General features: G+C 48.1%; 1 protein-coding gene across 4 annotated transcripts; it reads left to right on the top strand.

Moving 5' to 3' along the window:
* Window positions 1-266: 266 nt before the first annotated feature.
* Window positions 267-26,305, top strand: LOC106749770 (large neutral amino acids transporter small subunit 1). Of its 4 annotated transcripts, none has more exons than XM_014629547.1 (12): window positions 267-635; window positions 7,754-8,001; window positions 8,843-9,089; window positions 15,853-15,978; window positions 17,584-17,722; window positions 17,906-18,029; window positions 18,846-19,046; window positions 20,108-20,182; window positions 21,115-21,274; window positions 21,355-21,447; window positions 21,879-21,934; window positions 24,180-26,305. In XM_014629547.1, the coding sequence occupies exons 2-12, from the start codon at window positions 7,759-7,761 to the stop codon at window positions 24,180-24,182; spliced, it is 1,467 nt and encodes a 488-aa protein (XP_014485033.1). In that variant the 5' UTR covers window positions 267-635; window positions 7,754-7,758; the 3' UTR covers window positions 24,183-26,305. The 4 variants fall into 4 exon arrangements, with proteins under 4 accessions (XP_014485033.1, XP_014485031.1, XP_014485032.1 ...); XM_014629545.1 differs by lacking the exon at window positions 24,180-26,305 and adding an exon at window positions 22,669-23,378; XM_014629546.1 differs by lacking the exon at window positions 21,879-21,934.
* Window positions 26,306-26,314: the final 9 nt, after the last annotated feature.

Genomic DNA, 26,314 nt, shown 5'->3' with positions numbered 1-26,314 from the left:
CGACACTGTGACAACGAATCTAAATCATCCCTCGGAACAAGCCGGGATTCGGTGAGAGCCGCCCTTAAAGTCGCAGAAAGCGGCGTTCCGGGGGTGGCCGCTCGATACGTCACTCGGGGGGTGACACGGCGTCGGTGGCGCGGTGTTCTCCCCGTCCGAGCAATACGCGCATACGCTCATCACGATCGCCGTGGATAGACGCGCACACACACACGTATAACGTCATAAATACGACGGGAGTACGCGCACGACGTCCACGGCACGAAGCGAGCGAGAGCGAGCGTCATTCAGAGCTCGACCAGCGCGCCGTGCAGACTTCGCGGCTCGAAGCTTTCTCTCGCGCTCGTACACGCGCTGGTACGCGAGAAATACCGCGAGCGCATCCTCGGGAAGTCTTGTCTCTCTCGTGAGACAGGTTAGTGACAGTTCGAGGCTCCAGTCGGCGCGGGTAGTGCGACGACGACGACGACGACGGTGGTACGATCAAAGGGAAGCCGGCGTGGCCGCGAGGAAAGCGCGATGGCCGGCGTCTGAGATCGATCCCACAGCGCGACGCGCCTGCGAATTTACCCCTTCGCATACACACCTGGCCCCCGGCGGCCGATCCGCAGCCTGCGACGCATCTGCGAGCACGGGTGAGAAATCCGCGGCGAGGGGGACGCGCGAGCCCGTCTCCTTGCGATTTTGAATGAAAAGTCTCGCGAAAGCTGCCGTCGCCGTCGCGAGACCGAAGGCCTAAGGGCGGTGCGTGCGAGGCGCGCGAAGCGCGCGCGACCTGCCAGTCGAGCTCGCGAGGAAAAGCGCGAGGAAAAGCGCGACGCCGTGCTCGAGCGTGCCGCGACGCGCAGCACGACGCGCTATGGCGGCCGCAGGACGCGCGTCCTCGGGAAGGGCGGTTTCAGACGTGCGCGCGGCGTGAGCCTCGAGAATATGGTGCTCCGTTTAGGGTGCGAGGATGAGGCTGCTCGATGCCGGCCCCCCGCGTGCCGCTGAAACGGGGCTGCTCGTAAACACGCAGCGTCGCGAGTTGCGAAATTTTGGCGCGGACCCAATTCCATGCCACATAGGAGGCCCTCGTAGGGTCCCGATTGATTTTTCAACTGGAAGAAATCATCATTACTTCTGACCTCAACCTTTCTTATTGTTTTAACCGAGAAAAATCATGATTTCTGCGATACGCATGTAAGATTATGATCACTGATCACTTACGTTCAACCTTTGCTTAGAAAGATGTTCCCCTTGACGATAATTCTCTCACTATGATGATTATAATTACAAATAGCGAATATTTGTCTCTCAGTGTGCGAATCGGTATCACAGAGCGCTCCGATCGACATTTCGGCTGAAATTGTTCATTGTCATGTGAAAGAGAGAGAGAAAGAGGGAGAGAGAGACGGATTCAGTATTAAATATGCGTTTTCCTTTCGATGCATTTCTTATCTCGAACGTCAACGCGTTGATAGCGCACGTGAGCAGCGCGAACGCACACCGGAGCGCACCGCAACCGTGATAAATGACGCGAACGTAACAACATGTATCTTAATATCGATCGTACTTTATAAATAATGAACCTCGCACTTAAGAGCACACGTGGAATATTTTCTATCCGCTTTCCGTCCGCGCGAAAGTGAAAACTCGTAAGTTCGTTCGCGATGCAACGAGCCTCGAGCTGGCACCAACGGCAATCGCGGATCCTTCCTTCGGACGGACTGCCAGCGAAATTAAATTCCGGGGCGGAATTTCCGAAGGTCGGAAAAGCGGGTCGCGCGTCCGCCGGCCGGCGAGAAGTCACAAGGGGGTTTGAAATCGGGACGAGACGATTATTTCGGAAAACGAGCGCGTTGGCGACGCCAACTGCCGTCCGACGATTCGAGCTCCGGTGAGCTCCGAATTCCCGGTTATTCAGGATAATCGAGAAGCACTCGAGCACCGCGTCGTCGTGCTTCGTTCGATTCCGACGGAGTATCTTATCAGCCACCGACAGATAGACGCATAACGGACGTTCTATTTGGTCGATTCCCACGTAACCGCGTGATCCTGCGGCATTAGCGGGCGAGAGGGAAGCGCGGGACGAAAACTGGGTTCGGGAAACCCGGTCGGCGACCCACGTGGCCTATTGATTTTCTCGTCGGCGCGCTTCGCTCTCCGGAACCGCCGCTCGCGCTTGGGAAACTGGCCCTTTTCGCCATCGGTGAAATATTCGCCGTAACATCGAACACTCGTCGCCGACGATAGCCCTCGAGCTGGGTATATGAGCGCGGAGCCGGAAGTGCGTCTCGAGACGCACGCTTCATCTCGCTCATTATTAAATTACAGACGAGGAAAGCGCGTTTAGCGCCTGTAATTTTCCCGTCGCCCACGCTGTCGTCGCTTGTCATCAGCCGTTAGCCGTCTCGCCGTCGAACGGCGAAATGTCAATTTCGCGATGGATCGGTCGGAATAAGCCGCTCCGTTTGTACGCTCTCGCGATTGACATTTAATAGACACGCGCGTGCGAGAGAGAGAGAGAGAGAGCGGGGACGGATGGAGGCTAATTCGCGGTCGCGTGAGATTTCATTTGAAGCGCGGGCGGTCGACTCGCGCGCGCATCGGAAGTGAATCAACGCGCGAAGGGGGGAAAGGAGGTGATTTGTCATCGGCTGGCGACGAAAGAACGACGCCTGGTCGTCGTCGTTCTTCGCGGAAGGTAATCGATGGCGCTTCTCGCCGTGTCTTTGCTCTTTCCGCAGGTGGCTTTAAGCACAGTTCGTTGGCGGGCGAGCGAGCATGCCAGTCGCGAGGAGGCCGGCTTAGGATCGATAAGAAGTGATGCAACATTCGGCCATACTTTCATGGACACCATCGGCCGTAGCGACTTCAGCCGACCACGCGACGTAACGGCTAACGAAGCATCCTCGTGACCCGTACACGTGTTAAACTCGCGGCAATAATACCGACGCGATAATATTCCGCCGGCAATACGAAAGAAAAAGGACGGGAAGGGAAGAAACTCGCTTCCCTCGACGCAATTTCCAGATTTTCAGCCGGAATTATCAAAGTACAAAGGAGTGTAATTGGAAATTAATAAGCCAAAAATCAATTGAAAGATTGGCAAATTGAGAATAAAAGTTAAACTTATTATATGAAAAATATGTAAACACAAACATCAGTAAGTTAAGAAAGTAAATTAAAATTAATAACGCACACAACGTTAATAATATACGTTATAAAGAAAGAACGCGCGCGATACGGAATAATGATTAAATCACGTGCGAAAATCCGTTACCCCGGCGAGCCTGCGGATGTGAAAGGCTTCGTGGAATACTTTTTTGCGTTGGGACGGCCGGCCCGAAGTAGTGGGTATTAGGGACCGGTATTCAAAAACGAGAAGGCAGAGAGAGAGAGAAAGAGAGAGAGATTGAGATAAAAGGGGGACGGGGTCCTAGATAATACCAGTAAGGCTTGAATAAAGCCTCTTCGAGTGTGTGTTCACGAGTGTACGAACACGAGACAGCCGCACAGACGATGCGTGCGTACACGCGATCTCAAATGTGTGCCCTGCTGCGTTGCACCGAGCAGCTGAAGCACTACGACTGCCAGACTGCCGCGTTAAGATTCGGAATTAAGGGGGTTCTACGGTGCAGATTCGCTCGCGGTAGAATCGCAGTCGGAGTGAAATATTAGAAAAATTCTGTCTCGACGACGAATTAACCGGCCCGACTGTTCTTCCTCTCTTCATTCTCCTGAAAAATTTCACGCGCGAGATTCGGACGGAGTTTGCCGCGGTAGATAAAATAACAGGTACGACGATCGCACCTGCGGCGGCGTATCTACGAAGTCGGTTGAAAATTTCGACTTTTGGTCTCTGCTTCCTCTTCTCTTGTTTTGCCGATTCGATATCACGATCGATCACACAAAGTTCTCACGACTAGTCGTCATAAAATATTTTCATTTCTCAAAGATATTCTGGGTGGTAATAATTGTTACCACCCATCCTGTATCGAAGGAAAAGGGTAATTTTAGAATCGATGAGAAAGTGAAAATCGGGAAAAGTGAAATAGAAAGTAGAGACCTGAAAATGAAGATCGCCGAACTTGCCAATCGGAATTTCGAAACGCTACTCTGACGCTCTTAAGGATGGTTTGCGCCTACTTAGAAGTCCTATGGACTGATAAAAACCTACTTTGACGAAATTGATACTTTCTAACTTCTCTTTAGCACCTTTCATTCTACAGATTGAATTTTAATGCCACCTTCATCATCCCATTTTAACGTTAAAACAGCGAAAACGGAAATTTAAGACATCATCAGGATCAAAATAGGAGTTATATTATATTATTAGAATTGAAATTGAACCTATTTCACTATCTTAGCTTCTACTATATTGTAGAATTGAAGGTTTAATACGGGGCCGAAATTTCGAGTCGTGTTACTTCGACGATCCGACGCGAAAGGGCGCGTGCAGTTCTCCGGCGATTCTTTGGCGCTTCCTCGGGCGAATGAAACGTCGACACCAAGCGATGTTGTGACGGGGAGTGCGATATATCGCAAGGTTGTTTGGTCTGTAACACAAGACACGGCATTCGATACTGGATACATCGTGTCACGGCCGGCGCGCGCCGTGCGTGATTAGAGATCTTCCACGCGCTCTTCTACGCTCCGCTGGATTCGGTTGTTTTAACAAATCGTCCCCGACAATTGCTCCCGACGTTGATCGTCGCGTTAAGGAGACCGTACGACGAGGAGGACATTGACCTCGGCACAAGCGCTGACAAGTGCAAGCTACAAGCTCGCGCTTCTAGAGCGAGCGAGCGAGCGAACACTCCTCGTCGATAGCGCAATGCCAATTACAGCACTGATCCTCCAACTTGTCGCTATCAAAGTTAACAAACTTACAGAACGGTAGACGTGAGTATTGAGCGCACGACTAATCCACGAGATTAATCTTCGTTCTCTCTCGCCGTCGGCACGGGAGAACGAAGAGACAGACGCGAGAGAGAGAGAGAGAGAGAAATCGAACTTCCCAAGTGGCGAGATGAGAGCGCGTTATTCGCCGTTATTACTGTTTTACAAACTGCTTTTTAATCGGTTGTCACTCGGCAAAATGGATAATGATATATAATAAAAATCAATCATACTGCTAAAATTATAGAGTTGATTGAAAAAAACAATCTCCCGATCCTGGGAACGAGTTATTCGCGGGCTCAACGAATGCGACTTCAAAGTGCGACGAACGTTGCAAGACCTCCGAGGCTCGCCCGAACGAAACTTGGTTCTCGCCGAGGAACCCGTCCAAGGCAGGTGAAAATCGAGCGTTCGACATTGGCTCGACGCGGGCTCGCCGATCGCTCGGCAAATCGGAGTGTTTCGGACGAGTTTCACGCAAATCGCGTTTCGACCTTTCGCAAAAATCCGACCAACGACCGGTCGGCGAGCGTGTGACGAGAGCGCATAGCCGGGAACGGGTTTGTCACCTTCGAGGCGAGTTGTTTCGTCAGGTGATAGCGAGGCGTGTATCGATGATTGCACACGCGATTGGCGACGAGTGGACCATCTGACCCGATAAACCGCGCGATAGCGACGGTATCCGATTAATTCGTGACGCTCTTCAAAAGCGAAACTTTTTCCGCCGAGCAGTTTCGCAGCTGCACTCGCGACGTGACGTTGCCATCGGCTGGAGACTTCGCACGCGCCCGATTGGAAAAGCCATCGAAGTAGGGTACCTTCGGCGAAGTTACGGCCGAGGAGGTGCGGCAAAACGCGTCGCCACGTGGTCGTCTTTATACACTCGCGGAAAAGCCGTAAGTAAGAAAGGACGACCGATGAATACCGTTGTATCAGAGGCTTACGAGAGTTCCCCGAATTGTCGGTGATTACATCGGCTCGAGAGAGGATTTACAGACACGGGATATCGGACAATTGCCTGAGAGGCGACAGAAAGCAGTGGATTACGATGGCGAATATCTTGATTGAACGTGACGTTATCATCGGTGAAAAGGAAAAAACCTGGCGAAAATCCAGCGAAATTTCGCAAGTCCTTCACAATAATGATAAGACCAATGTGATAATAATGAATAACATAGTCGCGTATATAAAAGTAAAATGATGGTGCAACGGCGACGATAATTAATGCAAATTCATATCGTTCGGTGAATTAATGCACGTTCGATAACGTAAATATCATTATATAAAAATTTGTCAGTTTCATTGTTTCAATACTAATTTTCCTCTTTGGATTATCTTCCTCGCAACTCGTGAATATCTTTACGGACTTTGACGTTCGACGATCACTTGATTTACGGAGAAAAATATTTTGCCGGCATAGCAAATTTGTCAGTTGTTATAGTGACAACAGAACGATTTGTTTTTGCACAGCGGAAACATTTGTTAAGAGTATTAATTGCTTCGTATTGGAACAGCGAAATAATTTAGTTATGCCGATTAAATTTTATCGCAACGACGTATCGCCACAGACGGCAAAATTATTTTTTCCTCGTAACGAATCTTTCCGCTGCCATCGTAATACCTGACAGATTTGCTGTGCCGGTGACAATGTTTTTTTTCCGTGTGAACCGTGACTGTTCGCGCATCCGACAGCAAGGGTCGCGAATTTTTCGCGAGATAAACCTGTTGCCGGCGGATAATAAAGTATCGCGAGACACCCCGCGAGTTTTCTCGTGGAAAGAACTGGAGCAGACGCGGCACGCCCACGCAGCATCCCTTCGCGTATCCTTGCGTTGCGTCCTCGTAACGGATAGATCCCTTTTCTCCGAATGGCTCCGCGATAAATCGGCGCTGCTAGTTACAAAGTAAAAGTTCGCCCGTACGATGAATTATTCAGGACGAGGATGGAGGGCCCTGCGAGAAAAAGCGCTGGTCCGAGCGCGGGATCGCGAATTTATACACGCTTTCATCGAATTACTCGTGACCGACGTGGGGAAGAAGGTGGCGAGGAAGACGCACGGTGATGAAAATTCATGATGTCTTCTCTCTTAAATCGGATCAGTGAAAACGTCATCGATCGAATCGGTGAGGCAGTATTTCACCGGTAATCAGTATGAATATTCACTGACTCTTGGTGGAAACACCTTCGCTTGGCTCTTTTTGTCCTATATTTCATCGACACAAACAGCTTTTTCTCGACTCTAAGAAAATAACCACGTGTTGCAAGTAACCTCTGTTGATCCTCAAACATCGTGTTTGCGTGCGAGATAGGCACCGGCAAACATGAATCCAGTCATCGCGACGGCACGATGCCTTTCGTTGAATTAAAAGACAGATATTCCGTTACTTGAACTTGATAAGCGGATATTCCGACGGGATTCTTTCATTATTTTACATTTTAAGCCGCTAATTACGTGGCCCGCGATTTAACGTATTTTGCAAAGCTGAGAAGCTAACAATATTTTGTAAAAACGAGCGCGTAAATTTAAAAAAATGATGCAAAAGGAAGGATGAATTTCGTGGAGGGGGTTCATGCGACTGTTGCGTAACCGAATGCGAGACCGGAGAAAATCAACGTAGAGGGGTTGATAACTTGTGTTATATAAAGTATCATATCGCGTGGTTCCCTCTACGGAAACCCGGCATAACCAACTTAACACTTATATTATTAAGGCTGCCGGATGTACGATTTTCAATCGTGCTCGTAAACATGCACGCACGATCGACGATCGTATACTCGCTGCGTGTGAGACTATCGTGCACTCCTCTGTACGCGACATGTGTAAACAAACTTGAACGCGCTCACGAAATTTCTCGTGGTGTGTTTCAGGAAAAATGTCGAAGTCAGGGAGCATCAAAGACGGCGAGAAGGGGCCGTACGACCCGGTGCCTACCAACGAGAAGGGCAACGACGAGATCAAGCTCGAGGCGAAGATGTCGCTCCTCAACGGCGTCACCGTCATCGTCGGCTCCATCATCGGTTCCGGTATCTTCGTCAGCCCCACGGGCGTCCTCAAGTACACCGGCAGCGTGAACGCGAGTCTCCTCGTGTGGACAGCGTCCGGCATTTATTCCATGGTACGTACAACTTCGTCCTCTCGTTCCCCGCGAGAGAAAAAGGAAACGTCGATTTTTTTCTCCGGATAAAATAGTCGGTGAAATTTATCCGACAGTCAGTAAAATTCCAATGAACCAAATTCGATTCTTACAACCGGAAGTTTTATTCCCTTCAACCGAAAACGCGTTTGGTTTGTTTATTGTCAAGTAATTTCAACCCTGAACTTATTTTTCATGTATAGTCAATCACGAAAAGGTTGGAAACAATTCTTTTCTTATTAGTTTCCGGAACGCATCCCGTGTCCGATAGGAAAATCTGTTCTTCGGTGATTCTCGGGAGATACATTTTTCCTACTGGATATGCGAGACGCGTCGCGAAACTTATCGAAGGAAAATGTGTGGCGACCTTATTGCGACTGGCGATACAAAACATCTTAATTTACCTCGTTATTATACCGGATACGGTATCATTAAAGCAATCGCGGACCGGGAGGGGATAATATCGCATTTCAGGCTATTTTCGCACGATATATTCTCGCATCGCATTATCGGTATTTAGAGCCGCGCCTCTCGATCTGGGTTTCCTCGTCAGCGGATACTTGAGGAAATCATTCGATGAATAAGGAAAGAGCGAGGGAAATATGCCGATTTAATATTTGCGTTATAATCCGCCTGACGCTCCGGATATTTTGAGCGCGCACCACATCAGCTTGTTTCGATTTATTCTCCATTCCGGCTCGTTTAATGACACGCCGGCCGGATGGGACACGCGAATTGTGCAGATGAGCTTCGCTATTTCTCTCTCTCTTTTTTTCCCTTCCTTTTCTTTGCGTTTCGATTGATCTTTACTCTCGATCGGCAGATAGGAGCCTACTGCTACGCCGAGCTCGGATGCATGATACGCAAGTCGGGCGCGGATTACGCGTACATCATGGAGACCTTCGGGCCCTTCCTGGCGTTCATGCGACTGTGGGTCGAGTGCATGATAGTGCGACCTTGCAGTCAGGCGATCGTGGCCCTGACTTTCAGCGTCTACGTCCTCAAGCCGTTTTTCCCGGACTGCACGCCGCCCGATGACTCCGTAAAAATGCTGGCCGCTTGCTGCATATGTAAGTAGAAGGCGATAGGAGAGAGAAAGGAAAAAAACGAAGGAAAAAAAGGCAGAAGTCACGTCTCAGAAAAAAAAGGAAAAGAAAAAATAACACGTTCCGACACTCGCACGGAACGACGGACGGTAAATCCGAGAGTTTATATCCGTCCACTGTTGATCGTGCGACACGCGTCTGCGAGATAAGACATTTACAGTGAGACGGAGGGAAGCTCTGTCTACAGTGATAAAAATTATAGTCATTTTGGGCCTCGACTATATTCTTTTTCCCGGTTTCCGAAAATAGTAATAGCAATATGCACGTAAAGATATTATCACTGATGCTATAGTAACATTTACTAGAAAAAAAAATCGTTCTCTTGACTATAATTTCTTTATTACATATTATTACATATAATTATAACCGTTAAATTACGCATTAATTTTATATATCGAACCACATCGCGACCTCTCGGGCCAAATCGAGCCTCACCTGAAAGGTGAGCCATAGATTTTCGATATTGTCGGCGCATTTCGGAACGTCGTCCGAGTTGCAACCTCGGTTACCTCAGATAATTCACGTGCTCCGATAAATTCATCACGTTGACCGCACGATCGATTGGAAGAGAAAAGGGTTGGGATCTACGCGAGGAGCGCGCAAGAGCAATTAAGTTTATCCGCCGAGAGACTCCCGTCGCGTACGCAACAATTACGATCAAACGAGGGCAATGCCGATCTCCAGTGACGAATAATATGCGCACAATACCGAGGCCGACGATTGAACTTCATTGGCTCGTGTGTACGGTTCATCCGGCGTTAAGCACTTCAAACGGGGCCGACGATGTAGCGCGGCACAGAAAATTCGTCTCTCCCACAGCAATCGCGCCCACGTCACCCCGACGTGCACGTGAATGTCGTCACTTCGATTCTTATCTTCTTCTGCTGCTTCTTCCTCTTCGCCTCGCCTCGACGGTGACGTTCCCCTCGCGACCCGCACTCACAGCTTTCTCTCTTTTTTGTTTTATCGAAGACATTTTTTATCATCTCACAGTATCGCCGTGACGCTCTCCGCTCGTGTCTGCCTCGGATTACCGGCTGATGAAGTTATCTCTATCGTGGATTCAGCTGGATTCAGCCAGGTTGATTGCTAACTTCATCGCGAGACTTCGTCGCCTTTCGGAAAATCCGACCGGTCCTGTAAATTCGCGTTCGGCTCGGATCCCTCGTCTTCCCGTTCGTTACCTCAGCGAACTTGCTCGACTCGCTGATTGCAGTTCGCAAAGCGGATTGCACGCTGATCCCGCGTGACCTTAAGTATTTCTTACGCGGAAAAGGCAACTCGAGTTCGAGCGCAACTGACTTCTCTTAATTTACGAAATGTCGTCAAAAAGGAGAGGACTCCGAGGTGATCCCCCGAGTAGAAGCATAATGCGAGTCTCTTTCGAGCAAAATATTAATGGCGATAAGTAACTTTCCGTGAAAAATATAGCAACGATGATAAAGCGAGGAACAGGAAGGCGTACCGAACGATTTACGATCTCGCAGTAATAACAGCGAGATAACGCGATTCCGCGACGAAATTGATGCTGACAGCGACAATGTTACGCGAGATACGCCGTTATTTAATTCGGAACGTTCACTTACGATGCACGTGCGTTTTCTCTTTCTCTCCCCCCCCCCCCCTCTCTCTCTCTCTCTCTACTAACGCGAATACGATGATTGAAGCGCGTCAGCCGCGCGACAAGGAGGAATGAAAAATGTCCTTCAAATTAATATATCCCACTTTTTTGCCGTCATGACGACAGACAGAAACACCTGTCTCGTAATGTACGTCCTCGAGTTCCATAAATTTCGTTGACGCTTATCACCAACATTGCAATAATTGCGCCTTCCCTCCTTCCCTCTTTCCTTCCCTCCTCCTAGCCTACCTGAACCGGCCATCCTGCTTTTCCACCTTCGTCCCTCTCTCGTCGTGAAAATTACGGGCAATCATGCATGTCGGTATTTTTAGTCCCTTTCAACCGCAAGAGAGAAACTCGGCGAGAGATAAGTCATCGAGAGATGTAAATCATCGGCGCGCAGTCCGTTCTCTTCATTTTCCAATGACAAATTCGAATTCAAACTGCGAGATCACCGAAGCGCGACGCGGCGGTGACACGCGTTCCTTCAAATGGTTCGCTTAATTACTCTTAATTCCGCTGAGCGGGGCGCAATCGCTCGCCGATGAAGTCGCGCGTAACATCGCCGCGCGACATCGGACGCTGTTTATAATCAAATCCGCTCTACGGCCGGTACGGGGATAAATGAAACGGCGGGATCACGAGAGGCGCGTGTCTTCGTGAAAATTCGAGGACGCACGCGATATTTCACCGTCGCGCGCATGCAACATTCGCGTGCGTCGTTTCCGGGCGAGCGAGTTGAACGAGGAACCCCGCCGATTCGAAATATCGCCGTGAATCAATCCTCCGTGATCGTATCTGAGCCAGACGATTTCTATTCGCTGCGCTCGTTTCAAGAATATTCTCATCGCCATAACACGACGCATCTTACGACGCGTGTAACAATGAGCCCAAACGTTAAATTAATTCAAATTCATTAATCCCTGACGATCGTCAGGAATCGTCCGGTGTAGTCGCGCGATGGTGGACAAATTGATTTCTATTCGCCGTGCTTCCCACATCCGAGAGATATCTTCACCGCCGGTATTTACAATTTATGACGCGTGTAACGCGATAACGCGATTATAATAAATACGTAATTCATTAGCATTCGACGATGCATTCGCGCAATTTCGACGAATTAGCCGTACGTGTGCCACAATCGACGCGCTTCTTCCNGGGGGGGGGGGGGATTTCGGGAGGATTTCGCTAATTGAATTACTCGAGGATGTTCATGAGCGGATGGCGCGCGAGTGAAAACAAATTTACGCCTGGCGAGCGCGTTTCGCCGGACGAGAACACGACCGCAAGCGGTCGTATCGTGTTCCTGCGGTCGTTTGACCGCGCACTTTTTTCTTTCGATATCGCCGCACGGATCGTTTTACGGTTGCGGGTATTACACGCAGACGCCTTTCAGTCCTCCTCTTTTGCGCGTCCAGGGACGAGCGAACATTTTTCTCTTCCGTCTTAGAAGTAAGATCACCGTTCGGTGAAAGATTTCTTTCGGAGGGATCCTTGGAGCGCGATATCCACTTGCTGAACGAGGCTGTCGGGAAAAATGAAAGTAGGGCGAAAAAAGCGACCGGGAAAACTGAAAGGATCCGGAATAACGAGCTCGCGTCGCACGCTCGCTCTCCCGGTGTTGCGGAGCTTGTGGATAAATCGATCCAAATGGTAGATATTTCAGGAGGTCGGACATTGGATATTTCGCGATTTTAATTCATGCGAGATCGCATGCAAGCGTCACGCAATGTCGAGAGGCGTGTAAATCTTGTGCACGTGCGTGACGCAAGCGCGGCCCGCTTATCAAAGTCGGATCACCAGATATCGGTTGGCCGCGGACAGTTCCGCACAGTTGAGCACTTGATATTATTAACGCATTAAGATATCGCGTTCGTGATAAGCGCGATACGTTCCCCAATCTAATGGATCGCGAAAATCGGCCCTGTTGCGCCGCCGTTGATCGGGAATCGCTGCGAGCGATCGGCGGCAGTCGACTTGACAATTAATCGGGCGCACGGACGCCTCGTCTCTCTTTCTCTCTCTCTCTCTCTCTCTCTTTCTCTCGAGTTTCTCACACGTTTCTCACATTTAATGAGTCGANGGGGGGGGGGGGGGGGATACAGAAGCGACGCCGGCGAGATGCAAAGCGACATGAAATCGTCGCTAAGCTGATACCCCCCGCGGAACTCCGCTCGGAGGAAATAAGATTCCACGTACGTGGAGCTCCATTTCCGATAAATCGCTCAACCGGAAACCGGGAATAGGTTTTCCTATTCGAGGTAAACGAAGCGCCGAGCGCGCTCGATCGGCGCGCGAGTATGTCATTTGCGAGTAAACGTACGCGGCGTCGCGTCTTCAATATTCACGGAGGATCTCCGCTGGGACATTCCCGGGGGGCGGAGGGAGGAAGGAATTGTAAATTATCGATAGAGAGCCTAGTGTTCCCTCGTGGAACAATTTGCAGTTTCTCTTTTTCGTTAAAAGGAAAAAAACGGGAAAAATCGTCCGGTGCGTCTGTCGTTACCTGTGAATATATTTTACACGTTCGATCCGGAATATTATCGTTATCTTTCAAACGGAATTCGTTCTAAAAGGACGATAAACTTCGACGAGGAATTCGCAGCGGTAGACGGTTCGTTAATTCAGCCGACGATTGGAATTCTCGAGGAAACGCGAAGCGAAGCGCGAACGGGATAAAATTTTATCATTCGCGTCGCATCAGCCTTCATACACGCGTCCTGACGTCGCAATCGGGTCGGCTTGTACGATTCTCAATCTTACAGGCGAAGACGCGAGCTCGAAGATCATAGGAAATCCCAATGAATAATCGTCCGCAGACCGGGACGTTGCGCGGCCCCCGTGCGGCAAGCGGTACGCGCAAATACTGAAATTTGTTTTTCTCGAATGAATCGATATCAATCCGCTTCCATTCTACTCCGACAAGTGATGGAGATCAATGACCAGGATGCTCGCCAGCGTGTGCACCTTCCCGCCACGCTCGTGTCAAGTGCACTCGGCAGCGTCGCGCCGTTTTTCGCGATAATCGGCGATCCGTTAATCGTGCCCGTTCGCACGGCACGTTAATTGAAAAACGACGAAAAAAAAAAAACATAAAGAAATTGCCAAACGATTGATTCGTCGAAATTCTGCCGGCGGACGGCCAATGGAAAGTGACGATCGCGGCCGGAGCTGAGCCGCGCTGGAAATGCCGACGCGGAGTCTCGTGAATCAAAAGCCCGATGGCAATCACGTCTCATTGTGAACAAATGTAATTTAATAACGTGGCAACTGGCCACCACGCACGGCATAATTCAACGGCCGGTACGAGGAGAAGGAGGAGGAGGACGGCGAAAGGGAAGGCACGAAGGAAGGATAGAGCGCGGACGAAGAGGGTGTACGAGGCAGGAGGCAGGGGAGGAAGTCTCTAAGGCGAAGGGGAAAGGGCGGAAGGAGTCTCGCGATATTCTCCGGCGAAGTTGCATCAGTCTCGGCGACATCATCTCGTCTTTCTTTTGCACAGCGGGAGGAATTCGTCAAGGACGAGCAGCGCGACGTCGAAGGACTGGAGTTTTTCGCGAAGGGCCGAAGCGGCCCTCGACGATCGTTGTTCCATCTCTGATCTTGAAAGAGAAAGAGAGAGAGAGAGAGAGAGAGAGCAGAGTCGATGAGGGTAACGACGATTCTGCCTGTAACCTCACATCTGATCCCTTCAACTTGCTGTGTTGCAACTCTTTTTTACGACTGACTATACAATTAATAAATGGGCATTACTCACCGTCGTAACAATTTCCACCAGTAGTGCGCTCCACTCACGGCGCGCATTAACTCATCCTAATGCCCAGAATGAAGTGAAGACCGCTTAAATTCTTTACCCGTCATCGTTAAGTAAGAACACGACGGGCAGATAACGATCAATGGCACCGTTTACCGAGCACACACCGCCAACGGCTCCCAACAATTACCCTAATCGAAGTATGCCACGGTTTTACACGACCGTAAAGTGTCACGACTTATCTTTCACCGATGCGCCGATGTCGACGCGAAGTCATCGCGAAAATTGCCGCCTCATCGATTCGACCGGCTTTCATCGTGACATCTGCCATCCCTCCCTGTATTCTTGGCAGCCCGATGACGATGGTCGCGTAATTCCCGCGAATCTTCCCGCTTGCCGATAATCCGTTCTTCCATCCACCCCCCCGACTAGCCGTCGGCGAACTGAGGAACTCGCGGAAGCGAGTTGGTCGCTAAGTAGTCTTAGAGAAACCGTGGGTGCGCGCAACCGGTTTCGTCGAGAAGCGCGTTAACCGACTATGACGGACTCTCGTTATCATAAAATTACGGAACATCGAGTCGCGTGAGAACGCAGCGTGAGTACGACACCTGTACACCGGCGAGTAACCAGGTAGCACGTGCGGGAGCCATCACGCGTGGCTCTTCGGCTAGCTATTCGGTCCGGGAAACTAACTCGCGGAAACTTGTTCACGCTGGCTGGCAATCGACTCGACGCACACCTGTCGTGGGTGACGCGTTACGTTGCGGAACAAATTTACCGAAAGGATGAAAGGCTAAACCTTCTTCCGTCAGAGGAATCTGAACTTTTCCTTTCCTTCCTTGCTGTAATTTAGCCGAGTTCACGCTTTGAACTCTGAAGAGGACCTCGCCGAAAACTGAAGAGTCCCGCGCGAAGAACAACCCTTTGTGTGAATTGTATCGCTATGTAACAATGAGGAATAATTTCTGCACGAGTATTCGAGCTTCTCGTGTTCATCTGATTAAAGGAAGGAAAAATCGTACAAGGTCTATCCGAGAAGGATTATCCCTTTCTGACCTTGATGAAATTCTAGCAATGGCTAATAACATAAACTAAATTTGAGTTAATCGTAATTGAGATACGTATTTTTTTACCAGTTCAGACGCTTTGTTCATAAGGAGGAATTTCATCCCTTAAACTCGCGTCCCAGCTAAGAAAATACATGTCTCAATTTTGACTGATTTATATCCGTTTTCATAGCGAATCCTAGTGTTATTATCGTACATCCCTTTCTCCCTTCGCAATCCTGTATTCCCGTATAGAAAAAAAAAAAGAAAAGAGGAAAATAACGATACATCACGCTTATATTTCAGGTGTCCTCGCCTTCATAAACTGCTGGGACGTCTCGTGGGCGACGAAGGTGCAGGATATCTTCACGTACGCCAAGCTGCTCGCGCTCTTCATCATCATCTTCACCGGAGCGTACCAACTCTGCACTGGTGAGTGTGTCGAGGAGTCGAATATCCCCCGTACCGATACGATCGACGAGATACAATTTCACGTAACAACGGCAACGATGATTGATCCTGCGTTGGACGCGCGAAATATCCCGCTCCGGATCCGACCAAGCGAGATGAGATATTTATTTACCGGCGAGCCGGTATCCCATCCGATAGTGCGATGCACAAGCGCGATAAACTGCACGAAATGGACAGGCTCACCGGGGGAGACCGCATTAAAGGGTTAAAGGTTAATGACACCGACATTCGCGCACGCTCGCGTGCGGTTCGCCGCCAATTTGCGCCGCCAGTCGCAACAATTTCGAGCGACGCTAATCGGCGCGCGTGATACCATTATTACGTTCCCCCTTCGCTTTCCGCGCTCGGTGCGATTTTCCCCCGTTTCGCAAAGCGAGAGAATATTCCCGACGAAGAAAAAGAGAGAGAGAGAGAGGGAGGGGGAGTCTCGTCCAAGCATCGAAGTTCCTTTCGTGCACTTTCGAGAGCGGCTAAAAAGGATCGTTCTTACGTCAGACCGACTTTCTCTTCGTCGAACGAATTGTCTATCCGGTTGATCGTTCCGGACCCTTTTTTTCAACACGACCATCGTGTCTTTCTCGTTTATTGGTTTCGTACTCGCTGTGTCACGCGTCGTCACGCTACAGAATGAAATCGTAGGCGGCGGGCGAAGTTAACGGAAACGAGCTGTTCGATCGCAGCGAGAATCATGCGCGTCTCCTCGTCGTCTAAAAATACAAAAAAGGAAGATTGATTGAGAAAGTGCGGGAAGAACCGAGAAATATCTTCGAGAGACAGGCTTCATCGCGTGAAAATATCAAAGAAGATCGATTAAAAGGATCCGGAAGAAGATTGGAAAAATATCTTCAAGACAGCTTCACTCCGCTAAAAATATGAGAAGGGAATTATTTGAAAAGAATCGAGAAATATCTTGAAGATAGACTTATCTTCGATGCGTCTTCGTCTAATTAAGTTCCTCCCATCGGACTCAATTGGTCAATTTGAACGACGTTACGTACTTGGCGAGTGAAATTTCAGGCGGAACTTCCGCTCGGACGCGAAGAACGAGAACTTCATCAGCTATTTATGCGAGCGAGAAAAATTAGGGGAAAGGGACCGGCTGTCCGAGCGGAAGTCGGGCGTCTTTTCAGCGCTGTACACTTACCGGACGAGACAATTTTGCCCAATCAAAAAGGTGGGTTAAATACGCAGGCGATGCGACGTGGCCGGCGTGCGTGCAAGGAATCGCTTAAATTGGACTATTCAGCGGACCAAATCGTTCCTCGGCCGTCGTGCGTGGCTATCGTCTTGCTTCTGACGAAACCTTTCTTCGACCTTGCGGCCACCATTCGACGACCGAACGAGAGCGGACTTTCGTACAATCGCGCTCTTTCGTCTTACGCAACGCGGATATCACGTTGAATCACGCGAGAAAATTGCTAATATTGGATAATACCGAAGAATGAGGATATTGAGTATATTCGAAGCGTATAACGAACGACGGTAGTGTCGCTTTCTGTTTCCACGTTTCTCATTTAACGAGACGTTAATTTAATTTACCTCCTCCCCTCGCTTCTATTTTCTCAGGACACACGCAGTACTTCACATTCGAGAACACCAACACGGAAGTCACGTCTATAGCTCTCAGCTTTTATTCGGGGTTGTTCGCTTACAACGGCTGGAATTACTTGAACTTCATCATTGAGGAACTCAAGGATCCCGTTAGGTGAGTGTCGCGAGAAAACGCTCGCCTCGATAAGTGGCTTCGGGACGAGCAATAAGACGACTGTCAAGGGCTGTAATTAGAAAATATCGCATTTTTCAACACGGACGTTAAATTAGCGGGAAACGCTTCGTTTTCCCTGAAACAGACAAACGTGCGACCTTTGAGCGAACTTTATTCACGTAGGAATCTGCCGAAAGGAATCGCCATATCGTGCACTCTCGTTACGGTAGTCTACGTTTTCACAAACATGGCCTTTTACACGACGCTGAGCCCCATCGAAGTGCTCGGCAGCGAAGCTGTGGCGGTGGTGAGTAACTGGAAGTGCACAATTAACGTTAACACTCACCTTCCCATCTTACTCATCCGCTTTCACGGTCGTCTTTTTCATCTAGAAATTTCCTTTCCTTTCTTTAATTCTATTATACTATTTTCTCTTCTCCCTTATTTTCCTCACGTCTATTTCCCTTTCTCTGGTCACTTGATGTACATCTTTTTTCTTCCCTTTTATATCGCACTTTTATTGACGTCTGTATTCCTTTTGACAATACATAGCGTCTCGTAATCGACGTACCCTAAATTTCTCGATCTATATTCTTCCCAATAACGCGCATGTCCCGGAGGCCCCGAGTAAGAGGTCTTCTCTCAACTTTTGCCAATAATATCGACTTTGACCCATGAAAATCATCACCTTAAAAAAGTTGTAAGCCTCAGTAAGCCGTACTGCCAGTGGCGCATTAAGGGAGCCATAAATTAAGCGTTTATTAAGCAAACGTTATGTTTCTACATTTCTTTTAAAAGCCGAAATAATAAATATTAATTCGAGACAAAGTTGAATTACATATATACACAATATTACAAATATAATAAGATTATTCTTTACTTTTCTTATTAATGTCATATCTATGCGTCAGTGGATCTAACAGAAGTGCACAGATATTAGAAATATAATATCTATAAGACATATATAAGATATACAAGTGTGCACGTCGCAATCGACGTGTCCTAGATTTCTCGATCGATATTTTTCCCGATCGCGGCCTCAAGGCCTCGAGAGTGAGAGGTCCTCCAAATTGGAATCTCCCATTATTCGTTCGCTCTCACAACCGGGCCCCATTGTTCACAGACCTTCGCCAATAGATTATTCGGCGTAATGGCGTGGACGATACCGGTTTTCGTGGCTTTGTCTACGTTCGGCGCGGTCAACGGCATCTTGCTCACGTCTTCCCGGCTCTTCTACGCGGGCGCCTGCGAGGGTCAGATGCCGGAGATACTGACTATGATCCAAATCTCACGGCTCACGCCCACGCCCGCTGTAATATGCATGGTGAGTGGCGCTTTTCTTCAGGTAGTTCCTCGTCCTCGACACGGAATTTAATTGGACTTGCTGGAATACAGATCGGGTCAGACACTATAGAGTCGCACTGTGAGTCGACTGGCAACGATCGTGCGCGATCGATCGTGCCTGCGCGTCCTATAAAATGCACCGGCAATCCGTCAATCAACTCTCCGTTACTGACATCAGGTGTAACATAACGAATTCGCCGGATAAAGTTGTTACGTACAAATTCCGATAGGCAAATTGTGAAAACTTTGCGTGATATGGCATCATGAATCGACGAGAAATTTCGCAATGATTGCGCTCGTCATGACGCAACGGTTGCGTCTGAAATAAAATTTCCAAATAACATTCGTCGAAATTTTCATCCGATTTGGGATATTTCTTTGGAACTGATTTATCTCTAAATTATCTCTAAATTATAATTTCGGGATAATCGCACGCTCTTACGCATTAATTGAACGCCTCCGGGCACAATTATATTTCCAAATATTTTAAACATAACTGAAATATTATTCTCAATTATCGGGCAATTTTTTCCCCAATTTAATTTCGCAAATATTCCGCTAAAATGACTCGCCATGTCGCATATCGTTTGATGACCGAAACGTTATTTCAAAATTAATTACACCAATAGTTATTAATATATTTTATAAAAGATTTTATTGCAATATCTCCGTTTCGCTTCAAGAAAACAAAATTATATCGTCAATTTGTGGCGGATCAATGGAGAGACGAAACTTCCGCGAGAATCGTCTCTCACCGTTCTTTCCTCGTCCAATATGGGAAATTGTTTTCTCCTGAATTTTCTCCTACCTTTGTAAACAGTCACATCGAACAACGTGTTTGAACGCTCGCGTGATCCAATCTCTCTTGTTGACACCAACGTGATTGCAGCGTCGGCAAATAAAAATTCAATGTAATCGCGGCAAATTGCTTCCAGCTTGTTCGAACTCGTCGCGACGATTGAACTTGTACCGTCGGGATCGAAGGTACTGATTTTCTCGCGGAAACCGTCAATCGAAAACCCCCTGACAATTTCTTTCCAGGCCCTCCTGTCCATGTTGTATCTGTGCTCTTCCGACATCTCGGCTCTCATCAACTACGTCGGCTTCGCCACTTGGGTAAGTTTTCGCATTTTCCCCCCACCCACCTTTTCCCTTCCCACTTCTAACGTCAAATACTTCAGTCCCCCGGCACGGAAAAAAAATCACTCAGTTCAGTCGCAACCGAATAGGGATGAGACGGAAACTCGGTGACGAGAAATGAATATATAAGAAGAACATGTATGTCTCCGTTGCCTCGAGACTGAGAACGCACTCGCGTGAACATTTAGCGGCGTTAAAATCCAGCTGAGACAACTGAGAGCAATTGCTTTTTCCGTGTGACTGCAAACTTACAGTCGCCGAGATGTACTCCGCACAGACGGGAATACGAAGAGATGACGGTCGATCTTACGACGACCTTCTTGCTTGAATTTTTTTTTCCGTGTAATTAACGCGCGCGATCACGCGACGACTTTCCCCTTTCCAAGCGCGAGCGATCTCTTCTCTCGGCGAGATCCGCGTAACGCCGGTCGTCACAACCGCATGACGGTATACATTGCTCGCGACAAAATCATTAATTCGACCGGATACGAATGATAATTTTCTAATTCTCATTCTTTACGGCGTAATTGACCTCGTCAGGCCGCGTCTCATGTCTACAAAGGTCTCTTTATTCAAAATTAGCCGTTTCGAAACATGAAACGATCCTTATTATCGCCCCCTCCGTTGCACCGTGCAAGGCGTCGCCGAGGCTCATATGAGAAAATAATTCTCGAATTGTTACTGACTTTCTTTTCGGCACGTGTAAAAACCCAATTTAGTTCACAAGAAGCAGAAATTCCGTTTCCCTCGGTCGAAACGCGAGGTTGGTTCCTGGTAGATTGAATTCAACGAAACTTTTTCTCCCGCCTCAATTAATTAATACCCCTCCCCGGTTACCTCGCTTATATTTTTCGAGGGTCGAAATTGTCAGAATTGAAATCGGCTAATTCCAACATCGATCGTTGTAGCTAAGCATAGGCGTCTCCGTGCTGTGCCTACCGTGGCTCAGATGGAGCCAGCCGAATTTGCAGAGGCCGATCAAGGTGAACCTTATCTTCCCAATCTTCTACATCCTGGCCACTCTGTTCGTCACCGTGGTGCCGATGTACGCCAGTCCCGTTGAAACAGGTGAGCGTGCAAGCGGTGAGAGCGTGAAATCGCGAGAATCGCGACGGACCGTTTCACGAGAGAGCTATCTTCGCTTCCAGGATACGGCTGTCTGATGATACTCTCCTCTGTACCTGTCTACTACGCCTTCATCGCGTGGAAAAACAAGCCCAAGTTCTTTCAACAGGGAGTCGGTAAGTCGAGGACTGAGCGTTGTCGCGCTCCCGATATTATATCTTCCAAATATTCCAAAAAAAATCGATTTTTCAAGAAAAGCAACAAAATTATAAACACTGTTTGATGTTGTTGTTGTTTTTTTTTTTTATAAAATTTTATCATTTTCGTGAAAAACCAGACCGGTCTGATTCCATCGTTGAAAGCGAAGACGGAGTGTCGTGAGCGTGAAATTGATCGACGTACCAATTTAGTTCTCCGTCTAATCCCCCCGTTCGAAAATGTAGCGCGGTGTGATAACAATAATAATAGCTATTACCGGTATAATATTTTAGTTGGATAATATCAATTTAATAATCGCGCGAATCACGCGGACGAGAGACCGCCGGCGATCCACCCCGACGATCTGTGCCACTTCGTGCGTCTCTGTTTAACCGATCTGTTCTCACAGGCGCCGTCACCCAAACTTTGCAGAAGCTGATGGTAGTCGTGAGGCCGACGACAAAGGTTCAGAACACACTATAACATAATTCTACTACTCTTGTCATGTCACGCATGCTTAGCACTCATCCGTTTTACTTTGCTATCCGGCTTTCATCTCGTCGTGAACGTTTACTATATCTATCTCTCTTTCTCTCCCCCCCCCCTCTCTCTCTCTCTCTCTCTCTCGCTCTCTATCTATCTGTCTATCTATCTCTCTATTTATCTCTCTCTTCGTCTCATTTCATCGTAGATCGCTCTTAACCGATTCATCGTGCATGCCCCTCTAACGCTCGGACGTGATCTTCTCTTTCGCTGTAAGGCGCATCCGTATTTCGCTGTGAATACTCTCGATCGGCTATTTTGCATATTCTCATTCTCGAAGGATACTTAATCGCGGCTCTTGACGCGTAAGCTTGAATAAAAATAATCGACGGAACGTTCGCTCGATGCGCGCCCGCTCCTCATCTCGCTTTTCATTCAACCTTCAGTTTCGAACTGATTCCAGCTAATGTTTTAAATACACCACCGCGCAAACGCCACGCTTGTTTGTTCTACGGACAATGGTCCGCTCGAGAATTCTCATACTTTGCGGAATACTTTAATATCTCCGTCGCGTCGTCGAAACTCGGAGCTCGCGGACTTGGCAGTTCCGATCGCGAGCGTCGTAGAGAGATCTCTCTCTCTCTCTCTCTCTCGTGAAATTACCGTATTATTCTCGAGCACTCGTGTCGAGTTTCTAAGAGCGTCTCTCGTTGCAGGTGCCCCTGATCGATCAGAAATCATTTTTACGCGCGCACCCTTCGAATCGGAGAAGATATTCAAGTATTCTTCCGGACCATCTAGTGCGACGCGACGACGCCGTCCGATTTCTCCCATTCGTCACGGAAAAAAAAATGTCGTTTAGCCGGAAAAATCATTTCATTTTGCGCGCGAACAGTCAGTAGCAGGGGAAGGTGTTGTACCTCGGACACTGTTGTACTTAGAACAATGTTCACTATTTTTCTATACTTTATTACTCGAATGATAGAATCGTTCAATTCAAGCGTCTCTCGGTGTAACGTTCAAGTTGCAGAAAGTAAGTGCCAAGTGTTTAAGTGCTGTGGACGTACTTTAAGAATTTACTCTGTCAAAAGTAAACTCTTTTAACTTGAAATCTGTTTCAATGTGACTAATGACTATACAATAAAATATAGTTATTTAATACTTTTTCTTGCCTTCTAAGGTTTATATTATTTCTAATTTAGGGACAGCCTAAACTACTTTAATTTTCGATATTTCTTTTCTGAAGTAATGTCGTAGAATACCAAAGCTACGTTGTACCTTGGGTATTTCCGAGGTGCAACATGATTGCGATATATATCAGCTCGTTTAATTATTTTTCTTTTTAATTAGTGCAATATTTAATTCGAAGAATCGTTCTCTATTGCAAAGTAATTTTAAGAGCTGGAAGAGTTAACTTCTTTTATTTAATTGTTAAGTTTCTTTTGTTATAACAAAAATGTTTATGTTATAATTTTATTGTGTCATTAATGTTGAAATAAAAAATAAAAAATAATGTTATTAATGGTTATAAATGTTTATTATGTTGTTGCATTACAGTACTTTTACAGTATCCTAACTTACTTTAGTGTCATTTAAAACCGTTTATCCTTTATGTAGGCTATAAGTCCAAGGTACAACTTACAACTGTCCAAGGTTCATCACTCCTCTTGTACCTAGGACAAGATAACGCTTTGTTTTCGAATGTCCTTTGAAGACATGCGAAAAAAAAGCATTTTATATTTGGCAAAGAATTTTTTTTTCCGAGTGAAATAGAACGAAACAATCCAATGAGAAGAAATCAGATAAATGTCTTATTTAATTTGTAAAAGATGGAAAGCCAAAAAGTGTCCAAGGTACATCACCTTCCCCTGTATCGAACGAACGCGAATCGTCGTAACGTTCACTTGAGTTGGCTAATACATTATTAAGGTTTAATTTCACTCGTCACAACACACCAACATCGCATATACGCACACGCACGCGCACACACACACACACACACACATCAAAACACACTCGACAGTCTCACTCTCGAGATGCGTGTTGAAACGAATCTTTCTCTCTTTCTCTTTCTTTCTTTCTCTCTCTTTCTCTCAGAGCTCTAACCAACTCGAAATCACCGACGACTAACGAACGACGATCTCGACTCCTCGCTAAAACCGCACCCGCATTCTCTGCCGTAAGCCACCCTGACGCATCCTAATGCCCTCCTTCATTCCTGTTGCAGTAAGCACGACGAAGCTACTGCAGAAGATAATGCTGGTCGTCGGCAAGTCGAAACCCGCTCAGGTGTAAACCCAGTCAGGACGAAGTCCAGCTCGAGATCGAGGAGAGACGAGGACGAGCCACTTCGGCGTAGCGGAGAAGCTTCGAGAAGCAAACTCGTCGGCCTCCCAGCCGGGAGAGTCGCGACGTTCCTCCGTTCTTCCTCCCGAGGAAGACGGGAACCTCCGACAGTCTCGGAGGCGGAAATCGAGCTGATCGAGGTTCCGACCGAGCCGAGTTCTTCCCGACTCCACGAAGGGACGGGAGCGTCCTAGGACAACAAACAGCCATATTGTGTCAGGACGCCGATTGAAGGAGAGAAAAAGAGAAAGAAAGAGAGAGAGAGAGAGAGATACAGAAGTGGCTCGTCTTCCGAGATCTCCGGATCTCGTCCTCGGATCTCGTTGCGAGAGCACTCACAGCACCGGGACACCTGCCTGCCTGCTCGCCCGATCATGAAGTCTCCAGACAAGGCTGCTATCTTTCGCCCACGGCGAAGGAGGATGTAGGCGCGAAGGGATGTCACACGACTGCACGCTTCTACGTTAATTACATAACGATCATTCGTTTCGCCCGAGAGGGTCTTGTCCATCACGCGACGGGACTCGTAGCTCGCGGAAGAGATTCCTTGAGCGAGTATAAGTTAAGCATAATCAATATCGATTAGTCGTTAATTTGAGTTAGCGCTATCAATGTGGGCCGAGGTACCACGTACTTTCCCATACACCGAGCGTCAAAGCGAGGTGCAACTTTATTAGCCGAAATTATTAGCACGAGTAGCCAAAATTGGTTAACCGCGCTGGTTGCACCATACATAAACAATACGAGAGACGTTCGTATCAATCGACGAAGTGGTCTAGCACCCGAGGCGATCGATTCAGGACTCAAAAGTCTCAAGTTCAGGCTTCAAAAGTCTTCGAGACCATCCGGTGCTTTTAAGCGTGTTTTTCACGCACGATATTGCGTCAAGCCAAACAAATCTGCTCAATTTTAGACAAAATTAGCGCAGCACTGACACATCGAGGGTAGTTCCTGTTAAAAGAAAAATACATTTTCCAGCCTCGAAAAAGCACAAAGAATAAAATAATCTGTCGGTAATTCAAAGACGCATTTCAGCTACCACAGCTAGATTTTGGCTGCTACGGCTAATTCTTTCTCCAATGTTGAGACACACATGACGCCCGGTCGATACTCACGGATAATACTCGAACGCGCTTCGACAATTCGCTCGAGCGAGCGAGAGAAGGGAGTAAATCGCGAGTCGTGAAACACTTAACCGCCCGAACACTTCCGGGCCGCATTTAGGTAATAAACGACATTAATCCCGAGCACCTCCGGGGTGAAAGCCGTCGGGACAAGATTACTCACCGAGCAGGCGTTTCCCGGGATTTCCTCGGGAGAACGGACGGACCACTGATAGCGCTACTGATCACGCTGTATCTATCGAGTGTGTCGTAAGGAACGTTACTTTAGATTAATTGTATCGCGCTCGTGCATTCTCGACGCGGGTTGTCGAGACCAATCACGACCGCCGCTATCTGCGCCGCCGTCGCGACGCAACTTGGATTTCGATCGCAAGGAATTAGCGTCTTATTTATTTATCGTCCTCGCGGCGACTAGGGACGAACGCGAGTCACGCACTCAATTCGTATATTCCGTCGCGTTTCTATTAAAAGTGATGAGAAGGACAGGAAAAAGCAAGAAAGATACCGCGCGATTCGTTCGCGCGCCGGCCGGGAAGCGGAGAAGCCGAGGCAACAATCGGTGTCGAATCACGTTATGACTTCGAATACGCTTCGTTCGTTTAGCGCCTTCGTTAGTTTAGCCGTTCGTCAGACTAGATGCTAGCGTCTGCGTTTTGCGATTCTCCTAGTAACGCTCTTCTCGACGTTACCTCGACTTCCGACCGGTCACTTCCCGGCCCGACGTCGTCCCGCGTTTCTCCTTCGATCCGAGCTCGACGCGAACCTCCACGTACCATCGAACCATTTCGTTTCCGCAGCATCGCTTCTCCTCGTTCCACGCGTTGTTTCGTTCGGCTAGTACACGCTAGGGATGCAAATATTCAGAAACGATATTCCCTCCCCCCCCCCCCCC

Source organism: Dinoponera quadriceps, unplaced genomic scaffold (genome assembly GCF_001313825.1).
Source record: "Dinoponera quadriceps isolate SergipeBrazil2010 unplaced genomic scaffold, ASM131382v1 scaffold3289, whole genome shotgun sequence".
In the NCBI taxonomy this organism is placed as follows: domain Eukaryota; kingdom Metazoa; phylum Arthropoda; class Insecta; order Hymenoptera; family Formicidae; genus Dinoponera; species Dinoponera quadriceps.
This window is presented reverse-complemented; position numbering and strand designations above follow the sequence as displayed.

Bases quoted from the DNA above. Each gene is read 5' to 3' on its own strand.
- LOC106749770 (XM_014629545.1), top strand. From the start codon at position 7,759: ATGTCGAAGTCAGGGAGCATCAAAGACGGCGAGAAGGGGCCGTACGAC. The intron at 17,723-17,905 runs GTGAGTGTCGCG...TTATTCACGTAG, and splicing joins GAACTCAAGGATCCCGTTAG to GAATCTGCCGAAAGGAATCG. The intron at 21,275-21,354 runs GTGAGCGTGCAA...CTTCGCTTCCAG, and splicing joins CGCCAGTCCCGTTGAAACAG to GATACGGCTGTCTGATGATA.